Source organism: Morchella sextelata, assembly GCF_020137385.1.
Source record: "Morchella sextelata strain SCLS chromosome Unknown scls_12, whole genome shotgun sequence".
Classification (NCBI taxonomy): Eukaryota; Fungi; Ascomycota; class Pezizomycetes; order Pezizales; family Morchellaceae; genus Morchella; species Morchella sextelata.
Window position 1 is genome coordinate 1,801,584 of NW_025408627.1, and position 14,975 is coordinate 1,816,558.

The 14,975-nt window shown below is 46.3% G+C and overlaps 3 protein-coding genes across 3 annotated transcripts; all 3 read right to left on the minus strand.

Annotated features, from left to right (window-relative positions):
- Positions 1-4,894: 4,894 nt before the first annotated feature.
- Positions 4,895-5,060, minus strand: H6S33_002367 (uncharacterized protein; the record flags this gene model as incomplete). Its single annotated transcript, XM_044833747.1, has 1 exon — positions 4,895-5,060. A coding segment is annotated over one exon (166 nt), but the record flags the coding sequence as incomplete, so codon positions are not given.
- Positions 5,061-5,824: 764 nt separating this feature from the next.
- Positions 5,825-5,985, minus strand: H6S33_002368 (uncharacterized protein; the record flags this gene model as incomplete). Its single annotated transcript, XM_044833748.1, has 1 exon — positions 5,825-5,985. A coding segment is annotated over one exon (161 nt), but the record flags the coding sequence as incomplete, so codon positions are not given.
- Positions 5,986-9,135: 3,150 nt separating this feature from the next.
- On the minus strand, positions 9,136-9,411 carry H6S33_002369 (uncharacterized protein; the record flags this gene model as incomplete). The annotated part of the gene is made up of 1 exon (XM_044833749.1): positions 9,136-9,411. A coding segment is annotated over one exon (276 nt), but the record flags the coding sequence as incomplete, so codon positions are not given.
- Positions 9,412-14,975: the final 5,564 nt, after the last annotated feature.

The window sequence follows — 14,975 nt, forward strand, 5'->3', positions numbered from 1 at the left end:
GAGAGCGCATAAATCGGTCCCCATGGAGGCTGCTTTCCTTCCATAAGGGGAATGGTATGGTCCCATTCAGAGTGATCAGGTAGTCGATCGGCTCCCTCCTTAGAGAAGACGTCGACGAAGTCCTGGTACTCCATCGGTATAGCACTAGCGAGAGTCTCGCCTACCAATGCCCTTGCCCAGAAGGGGTGTTGCTCGATCATCATCTGTGTCTCGGGTGACGACCTCAACAGCCTGATGACCAGCTCTTCTGGGTCTTCTTCGTATATATCATACATGGTCCTGAAGCATCCCTTCACTTGACAATTGATGTTGTCGAAGGTGACCTTGTTCTGTCCCCAATGTATAGTAGGTTGATGCTCCTTGAGCCATCGATGTGGTATGACGAGGTCTTCTCCTGCGAATGAGCCAACCTCACAGACGATGTCTCTGTCTAGATGGATGCCGACGCGGAGGGTAAGGGGTTGGGTGATGTGAGTACCGGAGTTAGGCATAGGGGTACCGTCAGCCTGTCTGATGATGAGGGGCTTGGGTCGAGGTTGAGTTGGGATCTTGAGACGGTGGACACAGTTCCAGGACATAACCCAGTCCTCCGTTCCACTGTCTAGGAGTGCGTTGACTATTCCTGCATGTTGGGTACTAGTTGCGGGGTGGTTCCAAGAGATCTCAATCTCAAGGCGGGTTTCTTGGTGATGTGAAGACATGTTCATATGTTTAAAAAGTGTAAGGTAAGGTAGATTGTTCTTGGGTATGAGTGGGTCGATGTTGATAGTTCTTGTTCTGAGCGCGGGGCGAGGGAGTTTATATAGAAGATTCGAGCGTTGATGAAGATCATGGTACCACGCTTACGCCCCAGACATTTTGGGGTGTAACCCCATCCTCAGAGTGTGTGTACTAGAATTGAATTCGCGCGAAATAACAAAACCGATAGAGCATAACATAACCCGATCCCTTAGAAAAGTCTTTTTCCCAAAAAAATAAAAACCGTAACAAAACATAGAATGAAACACCGCATAACTAGAAATACCCAATCAATTTAGTCCTACAAATTCGTAATCCTTGCCCTAAATGCCTCATTTTGTGGCCCCAATTTCCGTTTCTTATCACCCTCCCTTCCGTGGTCCTTTCTTCCGGAAGGATACTCTTTTCTCTTCAGGTTCGTTAACCTGACCTTACTTGTCGCCACGCAATCCTTCACGAAGTGGTTATCTCTACCACAACGGAAACACTTTCCTTCCTTCTGCCATTTCTCCTTCTCTTCCTTGGTAACACCTAAGTCATCCGAGGTCTTGGAGTTGTTGGCTGATGCGGGGAAAGTCTTCCGAGGATTTGCATTATTGCGCGATTTCCGCCGTTCCGTTTTTTCCTCGCGAGGTTTCACAGGGTCTTTACCTCGCAGGATTTCTTTCCGAGCCTTCACCTCGTGGTCCTTGCGTCCGACTTTTCGTACCCAGGCTAACCAGTCCACGAAATCATTAGGCTCCTCAATCGCATTAGAGAGCCGTTGTTCCAGCGAGGAGTTTATTCCTGTTAGGATCATGGATCTCATGACAACTGGTCCAACTCGTGCGTCCCATTCTAGGTTCTGCATCTCGTTGATGTAGTCATCGATTGGACCAGTTTGCCGGAGTCTGTCCATCTTCTGCTTGGCCTGTTCCTGACTCGTGCGGTTGCCATATTGAGTACGGAGTTCTTGCTTGAACCGTTCCCAGGTTCCGATACTGCTATCCACAGCTAACCTCTCCGTAAAATTCCGCCAAAAGTTTGCCGCACTACCGGTAAACTCGAGGGATGCCCACATAATCTTGGTGCCGTTATCCCATTAGACCTTCTTCTGGAGACTGATTAGAATCTCCATCTAGTCGATGCAGAGTCTCACGTCTTGATCGGCTCTTCCGGAGAAGGGGATGTTGGCCTTTTTGGGCGCATCACCTATGGTGGCGCGAGGGGGGTGCGAGAGTTCTTGCTCTCGTTGGCGCCTCCTTTCGTGTCTTCGTTTCTTACGTTCCAGCCGCTTGCGGCGTTCGCCTTCCGAATCTGAGGAATCCGATGGGGATGATCCGGGTGCTTCCGGGGCGTTACCTCCCTTATTGCCATTCCCGTTACCTCCACCTTGTGCTCCTTGACCTCCTCCCTTATTGCCATCCCCGTTACCTCCACCTTGTGCTCCTTGACCTCCTTGCTTCCCTTGTTGGCCTTGGTCTTCGAGGTCTTCACTGGATTCGGAGCCGGCTGGAGGGGCGACTGGTTGTTGGGGAGGTGGTTTGGGAGGTGGGCCTGATCCGCCGCCACCTGTCTCTGGGGCCAGTGGTTTTTCCGCAGCCACTTTACGGGCTGTTTCCTTCATCTGCTCCATTATTTCTTCTAAGGCCGTCTTTGTTCCAGAGAACCCATCTACCAAGGAGACCTGCTGCTGCATGGTCCTTTCCAATTGTGCTAGTGTGGCTGCTACGCCTTCTGGGACTTGGGCTGGGCCATCTTTCGGCAGTCTTTGAATCCAGTCGGCCAGCATGGTTATGTGCTGGGCCTGCTCTTCCTGCCGCTGTTGGTGGGCCCTAGTAGTGGTGACGATCTGTTCCAAGACTTGACCGAGGTTCGTAGTGGTTGCGGCTGTCTCTGCCCGCACTTGCGCGAGGATATACCCGTCGCGGCGCTTCCGTTCTTCTTGGTCCTGGTTGAACTTCATCTGCAACTCACGGATGAGGCTGGTCTGCTCTTCGTGCTGCTGGGTAAGCTGCGCAGCGTGCTGCCGAGTAATTTCCCTGATTGCGGGGAGGTCTTGGACGCTCACAGTGAGGTCTCCAAGTCCGCGGCTGAGCTGCTGAACCACTGGGGCTCCTCTCCGTTCGATTTCCTGCCCGATGATTTCTCCAAAGGGGTGCTCGATACGGCGTTCCTCTACGTCCATATCCGTATCCTCGTCCTCGTCCGTTACCCTGGGGACCGAGGGCCTCGGAATAGAAGACCTCTCTCTGATTGGCGTTTTGTACGGGGAATAGTCTCGATAGTCCCCTTTCCTGCGGGAGCGGGGTTGGCCATAGGATGCGGCCGGCTGAGTCGATCTGAAGAGGTCGCTGATCGGCATGTCCAGATCCCTCCTGTGGCGCTGTCTCGCCTGGGTCTCGACTATACCTCGATCTCTCACGGTGATCGAGCTCTCCATGTTGTAGTCTTCCTCCATTTGTTGCTGATGACCCCTTGACATCGCTAAGTTGCTCGATTCTGAGTTGTGGCTGTCTTCTGCACCAGGGTTGAACGACGAACCAAGGGACGGAGTGAGCTAATCCGTGGGATTGCTGACTGAGGGTGACTTTAATGGGGAACAGTTCGGGATAGTTGAGGATCTCCGGGTCGTGTTCTTCGAACGTGCAAGTAGTACCTGCTTCGGCAAAAAACCCGGCGTACTCAAGGTATCCGCAATAGAGGTGTTCGGCACTGCCTCTGCGAACGACAAAAGAGGTGGTGCAAGTAAAGTTGTTGATAGCTGCTGTTGCTACTCGGGGATGCATACGGTATCAAAGAGTCCTTCTAATAGGCTACTTTCTTATTCTTTTACTTGAGCGCACGGTGACTATCCGCCACAAACAAAATACTCTCAAGTATTGGTCTAAGCGAGTAGTTGTCTTATCGGGATGTTGATAATATGCGATCGATAAAATAATAGCGTAGTGGATAAGGTACAATATAGTGTTTGGGGAAATGCCAATGCTAAGCGGTAATTCTGTAGCTTTTAAACTTGTAATATTGTAAACCGGATTCCGCTCGCTGAGTGACTGATGATGCCACTAAGACGAGGCAGAATCCTCCCTATTTATACATATTGGAACCTATGCCAAGGCCCGCTTTCTAATACTAAAGAGATAACGATAATAGAATAAGATAATCAACCCGAAGATAACCCCAGTAGAAAAGCGCCCCCGCATAGTTCCGTTCCTCCATTCCAATTCTGACACGTAACCATAAACCCCGCAATTGCCGGTAACCGAGCTGTATCATGCTATTGTCCTAGAGCTACTTCCCTAAGTAGAATGGCCTGCAGCCATAAGCCCCGCTTCTATTCCGTTCCGGGTGAGACACCCAATAGTAAGCGTGCCCTCACAACAGCCTAATACTAGTGTGGTTGCACCCGGTGCCCCCACAACCCCTCGGTACCTTTCTATGCTTATTCCCTCGTTACCCGACCGTACTCGCATCACAACCCATCACTCGTATTATCCTTGTTCCTTAACTTGGGAGCAGTGTTCGTGTTTTCCTGTAACAACTAACCTCATTTCCCGGAATCAAAATACGGTTGCTTTACAGCATTGGAGTACTCCCGTCCTTCTCCCTATGTGAGGGAAGGTACTCGATCTCGTACACTCTTTGCGATTCACCTTGACCGTGAAGTCGGCTTGAAGGAATCTGACGACTTCTCACAGAATGTTCGCCAATTACCTAGCTAGGCAGTAAAGAATGATATGTCCAGTAAGCGGGGAACGACTCTCCGTATCGAGAGCGCATCGAGGAAAACTCTATATGGGGGGTAGAGGATGTATACTCATGAGAATGAACAGGTGCAGAGGGCCTAGACTAAGAGGGTGTTGGAGGTACTGTCTGGGATACAGGAATTACTCCCTAGGATACATTTTGGCTCGGTGCTGGAGTGGGTGCTACTCTCCTTTGTTTACGTATTACTTTCGCGCCCCCTCGAGTTTCCCTCTGAATCGTTAGCCAGTAATACTCACCTGTTCAAAAGCATCAATGAGCGAGATAGAGTCAAACCTATACCACGTCCACTGATACATCGGAAGAAGCAATGAACTCCACTACCGCATCAGTTGGTTTCCTCTGTGCATTGCCCAATGCTCTGGCAGTAGTTAGTTGAACTGTGTAAGGTCTCTTTCCGACAGTTTGGGACCTCCGAGTGGAAGATGGGAGGTAGGGAGGGCTTGAGGTTCATCCTTCGATTCATCCTCATACCCCTTAGAGTTCTCTTGGACTTTCTCTGGAGCATCATCATAGTTTGAGTAACGGGTATCAACTATTTCTTCCACCTCAGGCACCTCAATTGTCTCGGACTGCTCCTGTGCTTCAAAATTGTCAGCATGATCCTCGGAGAGATGAAATTCTACCCTCTGAGGACTGCCCCTCTCATTAGAGGCTTCGGAAGAATGGAGAAGACCTTTCCAAGTTATGTGAATGGCGGTGACCGATTGACTACTCCGAGTATGGGCTAGCGGTAGAGTCAATGTTCGGTAAAACATCTCAAACTCATCAGTCTCTCTCTCTTCCTCAGATCATGCTGAGAGTCATGGGTACTTTAGTGCAGGAGGTACTGTACTGGTGGAATGATTATTGAGAGCCATTCCGATGACTGGTAGGAATATCCGCAGTGCTGTAGGAGCACTTGCGATATCTTCAATTAGAAATCAATTCTTGCCGAGAAAATTTGCACCACTGATCTTCATACAGTAGGGATCATCCGCTGTTACCGTTATCTCCGTACTCAACTGGATCATTTATCATCACTCCTTTTACTGCACTTTCTGAAATGTTACCGAGTGCTCTGAAATCAATCTAGGAGTTTGATTCGAGTTTGAAACAAAAGCAATGCAATTACTACCTGGACTAATCTAATCTAATCTAATTTAATCTAAACTTATCCGATATAACCCATCCATTGATATACAAAGGGAAATCCAAAATACGAAATCGTACCGCACCTCAGCAGCTATCGCGAGTGAGCAGAGAGTAATCCTAATAACTATTAAAAGGTTAGTGACAATTCTGCAGGAAGGGAAGTTAGAGATTATACCAAAAGGAACTAATGATGCCCGCCATTATCAACCTCAACACTATTGCCACCACCTCCAGCTGGCCCATCACTTCTACCACCACCACCACCTCTACCACCACTACTACCACCACCTCCAGCACCTGCAGCATCAGCAGCCATAAGTGTATCAGCAGCTCTCATAGCTGCTATCCTGCAAGTGTCCAGATTATCCCCTGTAAGAGGTTTGGGTCAGCAACTCCGACACCGAAAGGATACTTCCCCATGTATTATGGTTTTAATTGTCGATAGCATCCTGCTGTCTATCGCGATACCTAACAAGAGTCTGGAGTAGCCTTTAAGTACTGGCATCAATTCTAGGCATATTTACCCTCAGTCATTTTGGATTTATCCAGAGCTTTCACTCCTCGTAATTTGAATCCTCTGCAGGAATATCGATCATGTTACAATCATCTTCCTCAATGTGAGAGAAAGCTGGGTTCAACAGGAGGGGGTTCTGAACCACCCCGGTTAGCATCTACACCTGCTCTGTAGAGGACCGCTAATATCCTCTGATGCCTGGCATTGCTGTTCTTCAAACAACCTTCGAGCTCCTCTGAATTAGTAATTTGTACCTCCTCCCACAGAACGGGAGGAACAGCTGCTGGAGGGATATTCTCAATTGTCCCCCAGATAGTCCTAACTGTTCTGTCAAGTGCAATGTGCTTCAGGATCAAGTTGTATAACTCGGGGAAAGTTATCTTGTTCAAAATTCCGATGAACGAAGGTTCGTTTGGAGGATAATTCCAGTTATAATTAGTTGGTGGGATGAGAATAAAGAATGCCTCTAGAGTATTGGGGTCCACCAGCGTAATCAATATGGAAGATCGAACGAGTTCTGAGACTACTTCAAGCTCTTTTCCTTTGTGAGAGCATCTTCCGACTATCTGACCACCACCATCATCATTATGATCACTATCACTGGTAGCCTCTTTGAACTGACAGTCTTTCTGTCCCCTTGACAACTTCTTCTTAGTACCAACATCCACGATTATCTACTTCAGAGTACTCGCTAGTACTCTACTGGCATTGGAGTCACCCTCAGTTCAAACTGGCAGAAAACTATTGAGGAATGGCAGGTTCATTAAGTAGAGGCATAGGGCATTAAACGCAGCCAATCTGGAGGTATTTTTATTGACCCAACCTACATTTTACATTTCTGTCTTTAGGCTGTTATGGATGGTAGTGTACACTTTAGGTAGGTTGAGTAGACCGAAAGTCATTTTCGCTCTGCTTGCTCGAGTCATCTTAAATGCCCTCGAGCTCGAGGATATTTCTTGAACAGTCGGGGATGTCTCCCGGACAATCGGCAATAACTCACGTATAATTTGTCTCTGTCATACTGGTGAGAAGTGGTCTATTAGTTCAGACAGGCTTGCACTAGAAAAGAATTGAGAGGGTCATCGGGCTTGAATGTAAGGGTTTCCGGTCCAGGAGCCTTCAGTGAAGCACTGACAGGTGCTGGTTTGGGAGTAGTAGAGCTTACTGTGCCTATTCCTGAGCCTAATGATGCTAGGCCTATTCAGCGGACTATACTAGAGTTGGACCGAGTGAGAACTTGACCTAGGACTAGATCTCCCGGCCAATGTTCTTTCCTGGAGCCCTATAAGGTGCTGATGGGGTAGTACCAACCCTAAGTACGGTCATCTGTACAATGGGTTGCGGTGAATTACTGGTGTGTTCTCAGGAAGTGTTGGAGACTGTTGCTAGTGGGACTGTTGCTGGGTCTTCATCGTCACTCATGTACGGGCCAAAGAGTTTTGAACCAAAGTTGAGAAAGGAGTTGAAATCATTCAGGTTACTCCCTAGTTACTCGGAAAGATCCCTTCAGTGTCTCATAGAGCTAGCATAGTATTTGGCGGAATCTAGGGTTTGTTAGTTAGACATCTAGTAGGGCAATATTTAGTTAGTGTTCTAGTAGGGCAATATTGGACAGGATTTTGAGGTTGCCCGAGAACTGTCGCCCCACAATTCTGGGCTCCATGGCTATGGGTTGAACACGACGACTCGAGTACATTCCCATCATCAGGTATGCATGTACAGGGGGTCGTGGTCGTGATTGCGGTGGTGGAGGTGGTGGTTGAGGGCTGTCGAATAGGGTAACTCACTGTGAGTCTTGACGGCCTGTCTTGGTTCACTCCCGGCACTGCCACTGATCGGACGGTTACAACGATTGATGACTGCATCGTACTGAATGCTCGTAACCGTAACTATCAATAACCAGGTTTCAACCACCACCAAATACACATTGATGTATTTCATTTTTACCGAACATTGTATTTTTTACACGTAACCAAATCAGATTTGAACCCTTGTAACCCTAACTACCGACAAGTAGGTTTCAACCACCAACAAATACACATTGATCTGTTACATTTTGACCAAAAATTGAATTTTGTACCAATAGAATAATATAACGACCTGAAGAAAAAAAGATAGAAAAGTGTCACTTCAGTATGCCATCCTACATTCTAATTCCGATACGTAACCATGAAGCTTGCAATTACCAGTCTTCGAGCTGTATCGTATTATTGTTCTAGATACTACTAAGCAATATTGAATCGCTAGATAGATATGCATGTCTACTAGAACAGCATGTAAAGCAAACACTAATGGTGAAATTGGTTACTACTATTTGTGATAGCTTGAAAGGTATAAATATCAATCGGAACAGAAAGTGCATCAGAGTTTGCAATTGAGATTTGTTGGTATGGTTTGCTATGATTCGATTTGTATGCACACTTGTTGTGACAGAATGTAAATCAGGAAAAGTAAATACGATTTGTGAGGATTTTTGGCAATCGCTTGATACGTATGCATACAAATCGGAATGGCAAGTAAAGTGTATACCGATAAGAAAAGCTTTCTGTATGATGGTTGAATACTAAATAGGAGTCGATACCTGTCAGGAAAATATTCGAATCAGTAATTAGCAGTGAACTTGGTTAATATCATTAATAATTGGTTCATACTTACTAGAGGTGCGCCACCTCACGACCGCGAGGTCCCCTTCTCTCCCACCTATGTGTAGTATCTAGGCACCTCCAGTAATTAGTTGATTTTGTCTTTGCCGTCTCATGTTCTGTTTTCCCGGCCATGTCACATAAATGCCTAAATCTTGCCCTGGAGATCTATTTCCGATTTTCAATGCCAGGTCCAGTGCAAGCTCTAACGCCCGCTCCGGTGCGAGCTAAAATCAAGGTCAGGCCCAGTGTCAGCTTCGGTCTCGGCTCAAATATATGCCAGCTCTAGCCGGAGCTGCCCGAATGCTATCTTTAATGCCCACTCCAGTGCCAGCTCCATTAGATGCCGGCTCCAGTGACAGCTCAGATACATGCCAGCTCCAGTGCCCGCTTCTCTGCAAGCTCCAGTGCCCGCTTCTCTGCAAGCTCCAGTGCCCGCTTCGCTTCCAGCTCTAGTACCAGCTCTGATGCCCGCTCCGGTGGCAGCTCCGGTACCCACTCCAGTACCCGCTCCGGTGCCAGCTCCGGTGCCAGCTCTAACGCCCACTTCTGTGCCCGCTCTTGTACCCACCCCTGTTCCTGCTCGTGTTCCTGCTCGTGTTCCTGCTCTTGTGTGTGCTCCGGTGACCGCTCGAGTGACTACTCCGGCGTTCGCCTCGATGCCAGCTCCTGTGCCAGCTCCAATGCCGGCTCCAATGCCCCTTCCGGTGCCCGCTCCACTATATGCCAGCTCCGGTGCCAGCTCTAATACCAGCTCCAGTACCGGCTCCAGTGCCAGCTCTGATATATTCCAGCTCCCTTCACCGTTCCTCCACCGCACTGGCACCTCCTCTCCCCCTCTTACTGGTATTCCCTCTCCCTCTTCGCACTCCCCGCCAACTACTGTTCGTCTCTCTCGCCTATTCTGCTCATATTTGACTACTAAATAGCTATATTTATTATTTAATCATAAAGGGTTCCGTTGGTTGGGCTGGTCTCATGGGTAAGATCAGGGTTAGGGTGTGGGCTTGGCAGGAAAATAGGCAGGGTAACGGCTCTGAGCAGGCAGGGTAACGCCTAAAAAAGGTAGGGTAACGCTCAAAAAAGTTAGGGTAACGGCTCAGAGCAGGCAGGGCAACCGTATTAATCGGGTAGGGTAACCATCTCAAAATAGGCAGGGTAACAGAACAAAATCGGGTAGGGTAACTGCACCAAAAACAAGAATTTGATGTGTCGTGCTTACAAAACACCCCTGTTGCTGTCAACCAATCAGATTGCAGCAATCTCAGAAGAATTATATTCCAGTCCATATTAGATAAGTTCTTATCAAAACAGCAAATTTAACAGTTATTCACAAACAAAACCTTTTGTATTATTTACAATCCTTTAATGGGTATGTAGCAGGACAGCGAGTGTATCAGAAATTCAAATTCTCATTTGTTACAATCGTTCATGAAGGTTTGAAAGCTATGAATATTTATTGGCACAGTAAAATACTGAAATTGATACTCAATGTATTTGATGGCTTGATTGGTATACCATGTTCTGGATCAATATTGAATAGATTGAATACTGCACTACGGTTTGCAAAATATCTTCTCCCAAAACACGAGGTTGCGGCTTTCCAATCCATTCGGAAATATATACAATCTATGCTCATATTCTGAACTTGAGAGTGAATAATATTCAGCACTTATCTCTAAAACTCATTGTTTTAATTGATAACAGTCTTCATAACGTGTATCCTGATATTTTGTATTTTTGTAAACGGGTAGGAATTTAACGATGTCCGCAAGATAACATCTCTTCCACCTCAGCTACCTATTAACAGTATGCGCCCAAATTCCCCCAAGCCTTTAGAATTAGGATTATGAATGCTTTTGATTGAGAATATCATATTTGAGCTTACTGGCGGTCAGTATAACACTCAATGGCTTGAGCGTAATCAGTGTAATCCAATTCAGATCCTAAAACCTTGTCCGATTTCATGGATCGATTGAATAATATAGTAGGTTACAAAGGGTCGAATTGATCAGAAAACTTCTATGGTTTTCTAGAAGATTCCGTCGATTTTAAGGGTATGACTTACTTGGGATTTGTGATTGCTAAGCTTTCTTTATGTATATTAAGGGTCTTTGCCCTCGATTCTATTCTTTTTCCCTCTCTTTTCTTCTTTTTCTTTTGGTACGCAAAGGCTTAGGTAATCTACGCTGGCTATTGCTATTCAAGTACTATTTTCTCTTCCTTTATAAGGAGACCATCTCACTTCTCCGACCTTCCCACCGCTAGACCTAAACATCTGTAAGTTTCTCTAACCCCTCTCGCTGATTAACCTACCAGCCCCTATGACCATCTCCCGTACCCTGCGGAATACTCGCTACCCAACACCCTAGGATTACGTTGCGTCGTAATCCGCAACATACGCCATGTCCACCCCCAACCGACCTACATGGATCTCATTTAACAAAATCAAGCAGTTTAACCATCAGTACGAATAGAATACTGCTGCCCTGTTTGCTCACCTCCCAAGTATGTTTTAAAGCATCCGACATGAGAGGGATATTGCTCGTACACTGCTCTCCGCCGTCCACAAAACCATTGGCTACCTGGAAGAGCAAGTAATACAGGTGAACCTTGACCTCAATGTTGACCACATCGCCTCCCCCCCAATGTTCCTATCCCCATTTTCGCTGTTACTGCACCAACCACTGTCTCCACCTTTGGGTCTGAAACTTTCCGCGAAAAGTTTGATAGCATCCGGACCAAAATCTCCGGATTCGTTACCCAACTCCGAATGAAGCACGAAGTCAACCATAATCGGTTCCGCAATGGGACAGCAAAGGTTATCCATGCGGTCAGCTGTTTGGAGGGAAGAGCCCTTGATCAGGTAATACAATTTGTTAACGCCAATCCTGCTAACTTCTTTTCCTCCGTCATCTTCTTTGTCGCCCACATAAAAGGCTCATTTAGAGACCTAAATACCCAAAGTACCATCCACCGCCAACTTGTCCCCGTGAGGCAAGGCAAAGGAGACTTTGCCACCTACTACTCGCAGTTCATCAGAAATGTGTCCCACTTGCATTACAATAAAGGGGTCAAGATTGATGAATTGGCGGAAAGATTGTCTGACAACTTTAGAGACGTCATGACCTATCGAACGGACAGACCCAATATGGTGGAAGCATATGCGACCATGTCAGTGACCATCGATAAAAACATGTGACTGACGTGCTATGAGGAGGCACAACCGTGATTTGCTTTCGAATAGTGTAAATAAAGAGAGCGAGTTTTGATGATACTCGTTGAGAAAGAAGAAAAGGGAGTTTGTATGTTTGAACGTTTCCAAGTCTAGGAAATTATAACTTTAAGGGGTCTCATCTCTATTAAAGATCCGTTGATGATGAGAGGCCAACCTGGGTCAACACCGAGTGCCTTATAGGAATACAGCACGTTTGCTCAAATTCTTCTTCTGACTGACAATCTGCCTGTTGATAGTCGGGGGTACAGCAACTATTTTTATGAAGGGAGAGGAGAGTAACTACGACACCTTGAATGAACTTCTGTCCGAGTCAAATCATGCAATTTGCTGAAAGCTGTGGTCGGAATCTTAAGAACTATTGGAAACAGCCGACCAGATAATAATTGTTTATTCTAACTTTATTAGAACCGATTTGAGTATTTGTAAACCGAAGTTTTGCTTTAGTAGCTTGAGTCGCACTCCCACTCCCCAAAGATGCTCCGGAGCAAAACAGGAGCATTCCGGCACTTTCACACTCCAGAGTTTGGTGTTGGGGATTAAAACGTGTTTTTGGAATTAGATTTTCCATTAGCTCCGGGACACCTCCAGAATCATTTCTGTCGTGCTAAAACATGGGCTTTGAGCATCGGTTAGAGATATATGAAACCTGAAAGATTCGACTGACTAGGTATGGAACTGCCGTCCGGGGTTCCCTGTGCTATCAGCCATCTTTGTTATTCTGTTCCAGGCTTGCTCAGCCCCCTATTTTTGACTTGTAAGACTTCTTACTCATTGAGATCACTGTCCTCTATACCACTAAAGGTAGGAGCTCTGTCAGACCGATGAAAAACCTGGTACAGGAGAGTTGGTTTTTGTTCCTGGATTTCTTCTGGGATACAGAGCTACTTACGCCGTGTTTTGAGGATCCCTAGAGTTTCACCGTATTTTCCGAGGTTTTTGCGGGTATTTTTGATGAAATTCTTTCATGTCCTCGTCGGCACTTCCTTGCAGAATTTCGTATGGTTCCCAGGAGTCTTCCGAACGATAACCCTCTCAAACAATGCGATACTCTACAAACATTTTCTAATGCCCAGCCTATTGCCATCGGCTATTAGCTATTTTTTGAAGAGTGTAACTGTATTCTCCTTCGACCTCATCTGGAGTAGGAGGGACTTCAGTGCTTTGCGGGTATCTCAGTCCCTGATAGGACTCCAGCAGAAATATTTGGAAGACATCATGAATGTTCCATTGAGAGGGAAGCTTCAGACTGTAGAACGCAACAACAAGTTTTTCATCAACTTCAAAGAGACATAGTTTCTTGTAGTCAAGCTTGCTTGAGGGTCGATCGGCAATCATATCGCGTCGGTCCATCATCACCTTATCCCCATCTTCAGGTTCTGGACTTTTAATATGCTTCTGGTCATACCATTTCTTCTGCCGGGCCTGTGCCTTAAAAATATCAGTCCTCATAGTTTCCAAAGAACTTTCCACTTGAACTTTAGTCCGGCGCTGGAAACATTGGCATTGTCCAGCTTCCTTCTGCGCAAATGCCAATCGGAATCAGGCTCGAACCCATAGTTCGCGTAGAACTGATATACTTTAGTGGACTATTGGGTTGCCGTTTTGTAGTCATACTGTGCAAGCGGCAGTAACCCTGCGCAATCGTCCTACTTGTAGGACCAAAAGTTTCTGAAATATTGCTCTAGCGTTTGATTGACCCTCTCAGTTCACCTGTCAGCTTGAGGACGATATGCCGTAGACAGACAAAGGTTGACTCCGAGAAGCTTGATCAATGAATGCCAGAACTTGCTTTCGAATCTGAAGTCCCGATCAGAAATGATTACTTCGGATAGTCCATGTAGTCGCCATATTTCTTGAAGGAATATATGTGAAAGTTCCTTGATTGTTGTCTCGGTCTTGAGCGGTATGAAGTAGGTGATTTTTGTAAAGCGTTCAATAATAAAAGCGATACGGGTATAGGCTTCAGATTCTGGCAAACTAACGAAAAAGTCCATAGAAATGGAGTTGCAAGGAGTATTGGGGACCTCTAAATGTGATAGCATCCTGTACTTTTCATGACTGGAGTTTTTATTGCTTTGACATGTATTGTAATTCTATATGTATTCTCTGATATTATTGTCCATCTTTGGGCAAAAGAACAGTGCCCGAAGATGCTCTGCAGTTTTGAATTGACCCAAGTGGCTTGTGGGCTTCGAATCATGTAGGGCGCTCATGATTTTTGGTTTGAGCTCTCGGTGATTTGGGATGTAGCATCTTTTCTTCTAAAAGATATCGCCGTGTCTCAAAGTTAGGTTTCGGTCTATTGTCTTACCGAAGGTGTGATCCATAGTCTCCTCCAAGGAGAATTACTCAGGGTCTGAAGCTGAATGAGGTCAGGTTTTGTCCAGAAGAACCGGTGGGAGTTTTCAGACTTGAAGTGATTCTGGCCATTATCATTTGATCATAACGATCGGTGGTTGTACAGGACGCATTCTGATGGGGCAATTTGGGAGAGGATTCTGAGGTTGGGCGAGAACTGTCGGCGTACAATTCCCGATTCCGTTGCTATACGTTGGCCAAAACGAATTGAATCTATCAGCATCGTCAGGTATGTGGGTAAAAGGCAACATGATTGTGATATCTGGAGCGGAGGTAGTGGGTGGGGGCTGTTGAGTGTTAGCTCGGGTAAACCAGTTAGGGGTAGATAGGGTTAACTGGGGTGACAGGCCAAACAAGGGTTAGTTAGGGTTAGTTAGGGTTAGTTAGGGTTAGGGTTAGTTAGGGTTAGGGTTAGTTAGGGTTAGTTAGGGTTAGTTAGGGTTAGTTAGGGTTAGTTAGGGTTAGTTAGGGTTAGTTAGGGTTAGTTAGGGTTAGTTAGGGTTAGTTAGGGTTAGTTAGGGTTAGTTAGGGTTAGTTAGGGTTAGTTAGGGTTAGTTAGGGTTAGTTAGGGTTAGTTAGGGTTAGTTAGGGTTAGTTAGGGTTAGTT